This window comes from Chenopodium album, chromosome 8 (genome assembly GCF_948465745.1).
Source record: "Chenopodium album chromosome 8, dcCheAlbu1.1, whole genome shotgun sequence".
In the NCBI taxonomy this organism is placed as follows: Eukaryota; Viridiplantae; Streptophyta; class Magnoliopsida; order Caryophyllales; family Amaranthaceae; genus Chenopodium; species Chenopodium album.
Genome location: NC_137841.1, coordinates 19,274,348 through 19,284,343, shown reverse-complemented (window position 1 = coordinate 19,284,343; position 9,996 = coordinate 19,274,348). Strand labels below are relative to the sequence as shown.

The following is a 9,996-nucleotide window of genomic DNA, read 5'->3' as shown; positions in this document are numbered from 1 at the left end:
GGTAAACTGTTCAATTCCACTCTCCTCTTCTCTGTGTTTCTTTCACGAAATCTCTGTTATCACTTGGAACCTCCATTATTCTCTCCTCTTCTTTACTTTATCTTTCTCCTCCTTCCTTCCATGAAAGTATGAAACTACAATCCTTCATGACTATTGTAATCAGATATAGTTTGTGCTTTAGTTTTTTATTTTCAATATTTTATGGACATTAGATTTTTTGTTTGATTTTCCAAATATTCCAGTTCTTGCTTGGATTATTTTCTTTGATGTCGGATTATTATTATTATTATCATATAAAATATTTATTTTTAAAATTATAAAGTAATAATCAAATTAAAAAAAAAACAAAAAGATTATTACATTGTCCAAACACAAGGGATAAAAAAGACTCAATGTCTACATATTGAGTTATTGACTCCACTATTAGTTATCCATATTTGCCTTGAGAGTTGCACAATAAAGCTTATACTATGCTAAGCCAAACCTAGTTTTAAGGATTTAACTTCCTATACTAGTCCCCTAGTAAAAATTCCCCCCATAACCCTCCCCCTCTCTATATTCACTAATCCCGATCCAAACAAGGCCAAAGAGAACCTAGAGTAGCAACAAAGTAGAAAGTAAATACTATTTTAAACAAGGTAGCCCCTCATGCTTCAATAAATTTGGGATTGCTCTCCAAGCAAGGAATGCTTGTGTGTTTAGATTACTGTTTTCTTTGCTATTTTATGGGAATTAGATTTTGAACCAGTTTCAGCTTTAATGTATATCAGCATAAGGCACAATTGGAAACAATTTCTAGCCTCTGCATCAGAATGGGCCAAAATAGTTCAACTATTTTCAATTTCAGAAATGTTAAAAACTACTCCATTCATCACAAAGTAGTAGGCTCATTATCTTTATTCATCATCCCATACTAATTAGTTTGCCCATTTCTGAAAATGCCAATGGCCCACAATTTTTTACTACGTATTATTACCTTTATCTTCTCATTACTAAAAGTTGAAAAGTGGAGAGTCTCACACCCACTATTATTCAATAACAGAATAGGTTTAATTAGTTGGAGAGTGGAGAGTCTCACACCCACTCTTGGAGGAATAATCCTTAGATCTTAGTGAGCAAGAATAGGGTTTAATCTGTTGGCTATTAGATGATTCTAATTGAAAAAAAAAAAAAAAAATCCTCTTCCAATTTAATCCTCAAGCTTCAATAATCCAAGATTAATCCAAGGACAGATTCTATTCCAATTGAAAACTCAAAATGCTTCACTAACACAAATAAAAATTATCCAAAGAACAAACAAACTGCAAACTTAAGTACATGGATCCTATAGTCCTAAACCCAATCAGTACAATTTACTCAGCTGATTAGCTGATAATCTGATATTGGGTATTAAGAGTTTAAGACTCACAAAAAAATTTGCACAACATGGCATAAACACACACCCCTTTACGAATCTATAGCAGCAAAGCAAAATGCAAGCTACTTTGGGATTTTAAAGCAAGTCATTGTGTTTCCTTAGCTTTGTTATAGTTATAAAAAATGTCAACATCAATGCCCATGACAGCATATAGAGTATACTACACAGCAATCTTGACATGGTGTGCAAAGGAAAAAGAATGGTGAAACAATTTCACAACAAAACGCCTATAACTTTGGGAGGGGAAAGGGGGGAAGCAAAGCTCAAATGATGAAAGCTAAATGTCAAAAACTTTAGAGACAAGGGAGGATTGCCAAAGTTGCAGAATTGGGGGAAAAAAAAAAGAAAAGAAGATCCTTTGAAGAGATATAATCAATCTCCCAATTCAAGATTAAAAAAGAGCCCCGAGATTAAGCCTTCACAAATATCCTCGTGGCTAATAAAAACTTGATAGGTATGACCAACAACTAAAAGAATCAGCACATCCTTAAGCTTCCATAAATTAAGTGATTGGTTAGGCAATGCTCAAACAGAATCTTCTAATAGAGCCTAGCACTGGAAATCTATGTTCATAAATCACCAACTAAAGAAATTATTCTCAGTTAGGGAGCACTGTGAAATTTATCATGGTAAATACAATCATCAAACCTAAAATCATGCTACCTGAACAAATATAGGCAGAATCCTATCAAAAATTAAGTATTGAACCTCAAATGACACTACTCCAACAAGTATAGGAGGAACCCTATTGTAAAAACAAGTATTAAACCTTAAATCACACCATCTAAACAAGTCTTGGCAAAATTTAAGATAAAATTTGAACCTCAATCCTATCAAAATATAAGTATAGGAGGAGCACTACAGTAAACACAAGTATGAAACCTCAAATCACACTATCTAGAGAAGTAAAGGCAAAATTCATGATAAAATTGAACCTCAAACGATTCTCCCCAAACAATTATACGAGGAATCCTACGGTAAAAAACAAGTATTGAACCTCAAATTGCGTCATAGAAACCGCTCAAAATACAATTGTAAGACTAAAAACTTAGCAATTAACCTCAAATCGCGCTATTGGAACTAGTGTAGGCAGAATCCTATCTACTATCAATGTATCATCGTAACAAACAATCAATTACTTGATCATTCATATACCAATGATTAGATTCTAGTAGTCAATCTCAAATCACGCTATCTGAACAAGTATATGCAGAATGGCAATGCAGTATTGTACCAAACAATCACTTGCTACCTTGCTTATTCATAAACAAACCAAAGATTAAACTTTAAATCAACCCAAAAACAAAACAAATCAATTCAAAAAATCCTAAACCCAAAATTCACAAAAGAATCAAAAGATTAGATTCTAGTAGTCAACGTCAAATTGCATTATCAGAACAAGTATATGCAGAATTGCAATGCAGTATTGCACCAAACAATCAATTACTTGCTGATTAACAAACAAACCAAAAATTAAACTTTCAATCAACCCACAACACCAATCAAATCAATCCAAAAAACCCTAAATCCAAAATTCACAAAAGAGGCAAAAGATTAGATTCTAGTAGTCAACCTCAAATCACGCTATCAGAACAAGTATATGCAGAATGACAATGCAGTATAGTACCAAACAATCAATGACTTGCTTATTCATAAACCGACCAAAGATTAAACTTTCAATCAACCCACAACACCAAACAAATCAATTAAAAAAACCCTAAATCCAAAATTCACAAAAGAGAGAGAAAAAGAACAATACCTATTTCTGGTAACCACCACCATGAGTATTCATATCTTCTTCAATAGTTTTAGTCAAATAAGGAATAGGAAAATCAGAAGGCTGGAAACTCTTTTCCGCCATTGTTTTCTGAACATCAGCCTTCGTGAGGATGGTGCGACGAATGGCGGGGCGATTGCGACGCTGGTCTCGAGGAAAGTACTTGATGTCGAAGACGGTTTCAGGGTTGGCGGAAGGAACGATGGCTTGTTGAGGGATGGTGGCGGGGCAGAAGAGACGATACTCCGACGCTTTTGGAACGGCGGATTTATACTCGGGTGATGCGCAAGGTCCTGTGATCTGCCATGGTGCCTTTATGTAGCGTCGAAGGGATGATAGCCATGATTTTGCGGCGTTTGTTGACGACATTTTTGTGGTGGCGGTGGTGGTAGTCTGGTAGATGCACTTGGTTGTGTGTTTGACGTTAAAATGATCAAGGCGAAAGGAGTTCAGCATTTATTTTCCAAATAAAGGGGTCAAAAAACACATCCGACCTGATTCGATTCGAAGCTGATCTACTATCTCTGTTTCACCTGGCAATCCTGACCCAGACCCGATGACCCGACCCATGACCCGAAACCAGTGACCCGAAATTGACCCAAAACCCGAATTAACCCGACCCGACCCATACCCGACCCGAAGTGGAATTAACCCGACCTTGACCCGAAACCCGAAATGACCCAACCCGAAACGACCCGACCCGAAGTTGACCCGAGACCCGAAGTTGACCCGGCCTTTAACTTCTTTTAGTAAATAATTATATAAGTTACTACCTCCGTTAACTTTTATTTTCAATTTTGGAATATTTTATATCTCACAAATAATACCCCAAAATTACAAATAAAAGTTAACGGAGGTAGTATAAAAAATTTATATTAGGAAATTATACATTAAAATAGACCCAACAATATCTTACATGACTACATTGACTTTCATATAATAGCTAAAAAAGATGGTCAAAGTGAGATGTCTGAATAGTGCAAAATGTCAAATCGTTAAGAGTAATTTGGGACGAATGGAGTACAACAATAATTCAAAGAAATTATTACAACAATGACAATGATAATAAGAGTACGTATTAAAACTAAGATCAATAAGAGAGTGAGGTATAACTCAATTAGTGAGTTTTTAACCCAATTACTATAATCCATGAAAAAATAGCCTTAATAAATATAGTGAGTTTTTCGTCAATAAATAAATAAATATATATACAGAGTTGAATTTAACCCAATGAATCACCCGAATATGACTCGACTAGAAGTTGACCCGACTCGAAGTTGACCCAGAAATTGGACTCGAAAATTGACCTGACCCGAACCGAAAATTGACCCGACCCAAACTGATCCGACCCAAACTTGACCCGACCCGAACTCGACCCGAACTGTTGACCCGATACCCGACCCGACCCGATTATCAGTCGACCCGAAATCAACCCGAAACCCGAAATGACCCGACCCGACCCGAACTTGACCCGATAATCTTTTGACCCGAACTTAACCCGACCCGAAATGACCCGACCCGAATGACCCATTTGCAAGGTCTAGTTGGAATTAGAGCTAGAATTAGAGCTAGAGATCTAGCTAGGCTAAGGCTAAGCTGTTTAGGGGCTCAGAAGCCTCTATGAATTTTTATCTTTGCTGATTAAATAAAATTTGCCTTTTCTCAAAAAAAAAAAAAAAAAAAAAAAAAAAAAGATGATATATCAGCTAACAAAAGATACATATAAGCCAACAGAAGGAACCTATCAGCCAACAAATGAAGCATATCAACCAACAAATGAGTGTATCAGCAAACAAAAGCAACAGGTAAGCCAACAAAATAAACCAACGATTAAAATATACATATCAGCTTACAAAATAAATATATTAGCCAACTAAAAAAACATATAAACCAAATTATGTCTGATATCAGCCAACAAATATATATATACACACATATAACTAAAGAAACATATAAGCCAAATAGGAACTAAGAACCAATCAAGACCATTAGATCAGAAACAAGAGGCGCGTGATCTAATGACCGAAATTGATTCAGACAAATTAAATGTATCACGCAAATTAAGGCGCAATTTCTCTCTCCTCTCTCTCTCTACTCCGTCATTTTCGCTCTCCTCTCTCTCTACTCTTCTTCGCCATTTTCAACTGCTCCAAGCTTCGAAAACCACCATAACCATCCATACAACTGCTCAATTTAGCTACATAATCACAATAATAACTTCTACTGTCTACATATTTCATTTTCGGAACAAAAAATTTCGAAAATAGGCAAAAATTGACGAATATTAGGTATTATATTAAACCTTCGAAGTTTATACTCTTTTTTGCTATTTTTGTTGCAATTTTTACTTATATTTGTCTCTTTTTTTTGCTTGATTATGTTAAATTTGAAGTACCAGAAGTTGAATCGGAGTACTTCGAAGTTCAATTTGGGTATTTTTAAGTTTGATTTCTTCTAAATCAGGTATTTTCACAATTTAGTTTGTTTTTGTTCAAATTATGTTTAATTTAATTATTATTTTGGTTTAAATTTGTTGTAATTTAGGTTTCAATTTGTTGTAATTTAGGTTTCAATTGGTACTAATTTAAAATAGTTTTGATTGATTTAGGAGTAATTTTTGATAATAGTTAATTAATGAGTAATTATTTAGTGCATTATTGTTGCTTTGGTACTTCTGCTTTGCTATTTGCCGTTGAAAATGTTGCTACGTAGTAATCAAATGACTTTGGTTGATTTATGAGTAATTTTTTAGTGCATTATTGTTGCTTTGGTACTTCTGCTCTACTATTTTCTATTGAAAATGTTGCTACGGAGTAATCAAGTGACTTTGGTTAATTTATGAGAAATTTCATAGTTCATTATTGTTACTATTTGCTAAAAGTAAATAGAAATTTGTTAAAAGTAGATATAAATTAATTAAAAGTAACTTAAAAGTAGTTGTTTTGAGTTTCTATAGTTTTGAGCGCATAATTTTTTAAAAGTAGACAGAAATTTGCTAAAAGTAGACAAAAATTGCCTAAAAGTAAATTGATGTGCCTAAAAGTAGATAACATTTTTACAAGTAACTAGAAATATACTAAAAGTAACTTTAAATTGATTAAATGTTACTGAATTACTATGAGATCTATAACTATTGTGGTTTGTGTATAAATCAATAAATTGATGTGACTTTTGTATTATAGCTTGTGTATAACATATCAAAAAAGAGAAAATCCTTGCTAATTACATTACCCTATACATTATCCTTGGTCATCTAATTTTTGTTTTGAATTGCAGACAAATTAAAATGGCCAAAACTACAAAGAAAAAACCTCCAACACAACCAGATCTAGCAAAGGAAATTCCTGCAGCAAAGAAGGTTATTGCAAGTAAAAAAATTACTATAGGCAAGAAATATCCTGCAGCCAAGAAATCTCCTGCAACCAAAATAACTCCCGCAGTCAAGAAAGTGTAGGAGTTTATAGGTACTACGCAGCGGAAATAACATGAATCATATTCAATGAAGTACCAATCCAGAATCGCATGCATCACACACAAGACACATAATCATACCTTTGACGCGTGAATTCCATGTAGCTATTTGACAGGCGAATCAGGGAGAGAATAGAGCCCCAAGCGTTGCTCCTCTACTTAGTCCACGAGATTCGAACGAGCCGTCCACCAATACTAGATTGGTCGAGTGATTGAGGAAAACCGCGATCACCACCTTTATGGACAACCGACCACCGCACGAACCACCACCACCACCAGGAACCACCACCGGCGTGAGGAGGAGGAAAGAGCCGTGAGAGAGAGGGCTTTGAGAGGGGTTGGGTTTCGTGTTTGCTAATTAGGGTTTGATCACACTGATCAGTTAATTGCTTCTTTTTCTTGCAAACCTAGGCACCTAGTTTATTTATAATCCTATTATAATTAGACTAGGGCACGAAGCCCAAAACCACTTCTAATCCCCATATGGCCGGCCACCTAGAGTGATGAGGCCCATTATGGGCCTCGTCCTCTAATGCTCGATCTAGCCCCTTTGTGTGACCTTATAGGATCCGTCCTATTGGGATTTGGGCTATTTTACTAGTCCAAAGATCGTTAGTACCTCTAGCTATGGAAAAACGACGACACAAATGTACGAACTTAATAATCTCCATAATTTGATCCATTTATATATCTAGTAATTGCACACGACGAAGACATAACTCCTTCAATCTCCCACTTGTCTGAGACAAGGGTGCAATATTCAAATTTCTTAAGTCAATATATGTGTCGATTTGATAATATGATTGCATCACATGTCGAGATCATATTAATCTACAAATCATTTATTGAAATCTGAGTTAGAATTACAAAACCAAATGATTACTGTGTAATGCATTTGAACGCGGCCACATATTTTCTGAATTCTCCCTTTTCAAGCGGCCATGACACATTTCCTAATTTAATAGGTAGACTCTATCCAATCTTGTGGTAACATGACTCCCACTCAACTTCTGAAATAACCGGGAAACACCCTTTATAATCTCCAATTACGGCTAGACGTTTGAGTGTACCACAGTCACAACATCCATTGAATGAAATCAATGTTCCACTCATGTCAAAGGAATCCACTAATATATACGGAAGCTCTATACTTGAACTTCAAAGTAGGTCAATAGTTCAATCATGCATCATTCATGCATATCCAAGTGATTGACCGAGCATCACCATGCCCCTATAGTCCATGAAACTACGCTATCCAATCAATCTTACATGCTAGTTCATTTATTGAAATCATTTATGTCCACTTTAATGATCTCGAACTAGGAACTTTAAATAATATATGAATTTTGTTCACCTGTGGGGTTTCAATTCACCAGGTCATCTACCTGATGAGCCATCAATTCATAATTATTTTGGACATTTTATTTAATTTCCAAAACCATAATTAAATAAGAGAAATAATAATTTCTATTTTAAACATAATTCTGCAAATTAATGCATTTCTCATGTAATATGTTTTCTCAAAACATATACAACTTAAATTACATAACTTGCTTCAATCCTAAGACTTTAATATGACTCTCATACCTTAGTCCATGGAAGGGGTTTAGTGATTTCTCACTCATAAGAAAACTTTGCAGAACATGACCTTCCGCTGGTCAATGATCTCATAATTGAGGTGATATCTCATATCCTTTTGTTTGGATTTGTGATGTGACTCTGGCTCCTTTGTTCTTGGGAAAAGGTGACCTATATTGTGAGGTGACATTTTAATCCAAACTTCCTCTATAACTATCTTACTATAGTTTATTACATATATTTTAACATTGAGTATGCAACAGTGCTCTGCTTTGAACTCTTCAAGCTCACTGTCCTTCTCCATCTAGACACAAATATGCATTTAGATCACCATCTAGAATCATCTTGCCTGTTTGGAAAACTTGCATTTGTGTAACCTTTTGACAACTTGCTTAAATTACCATTTAACACAATAGCTAGAAGAATTCCTCTTAGTGCTTCTCAAGTACTCAAGGATCTGTTCTTGGTAATTCTCCGTATGCTTATTCTGAATTTTCTTGAAACCTGCTACACATGCACAAGTCATATGCAACATCTTGCTTTGTACATTTCATGGCACATGTAATGGACCCTTTTGCAAAAGCATGAGGTACATTATCCATACAACTCAACTCTATTAGCTTTTGAAGCACTGAGTTTTACTGAGTGTAATACCATGAGACATGGGAAGACATCCTCTCTTAGAGTCTTGCTTCATGAACTTGTCAAGATCCTTATCAACATAAGCCTCTCGATTCATTCCAATCATCCTTCAAGATTCACTTCATGGATCTTAATTCTCAATATGTACTCAACATCTCCTAAGTCTCTCATATAGAAACAATCTTTCTAATCACTGCTTGACTTATTCAAGCATTGATATATCATTTCATATGAACTGTATGTCAACTACATACTAGACTAAGAAGACCAATTTCTCCTACTAAACTTCTTGTCTCTACAAGATTTCCTTTTCGTTCTACTAAAGAAATCAAACTGTTTGATTGCCTAATCAAAACTAATGTTCCAACTCCTTAATACTTACTTCAATCCATAAATGAATTTCTGAAGTTTGCAAAACTTTATAGGATTTCTGGATTTCAAAACCCTTAGGTTGTATCATATACATGTTCACCACCAAGAACGTTTCATGAAGGTGATTTTGATATCCATAACTAGAATAATCCGAATAGGCTCACCCAACTAATAGGTTTGACCCTATTTGTAAGACTATTATGGACTAACACATTTTTATAAACATGGAGTCCATACTGGATTTCATGGCTTTAAGCCATTTCCTGAGTTGGCACTTATCCAAAGCTTGCTTGTAGGGTATGGATTCTAACCGTTCTAACAAGAAAATTTTAGAATCCACCTTTTCTCAGAATTTCAACAAACTTTTTGTTTTGATCCCAAGAAACCTACAATAGGTATGAGCGACAATAGAATTATTCTCTTCAACTCTTTGAAGCTTTTCATTTAAGTGGGACAATAGAAGCGTCGCTAGTGGAATTTGCTTGCTTCGACACATGGTTTATCAAATTAGCTGATTTCATATGCCTTCGTCTCTAATGTAGTGTTATTCACATCCATTTGTTGCTCGTCTCGAATCTCATCGAGATCTAACTTTACTCCCACTTGGCTTTGTAGGAAGACATTTCTTTCTATAAAGACACTATCGCAAGCAACAAACACTTTGTTTCTACGCGATTGTAGGAATAATACCTCTTACTTTCCATGAGAAAACTAATGAAGAACTATTTTTCTGATTTAG

The 9,996-nt window shown here is 35.0% G+C and overlaps 1 protein-coding gene across 1 annotated transcript; it reads right to left on the bottom strand.

Annotated features, from left to right (window-relative positions):
- Positions 1-3,176: 3,176 nt before the first annotated feature.
- LOC145642785 (uncharacterized) lies at positions 3,177-3,563 on the bottom strand. The gene has a single exon (XM_081693958.1). The coding sequence runs from the start codon at positions 3,561-3,563 to the stop codon at positions 3,177-3,179; it is 387 nt and encodes a 128-aa protein (XP_081550084.1).
- Positions 3,564-9,996: the final 6,433 nt, after the last annotated feature.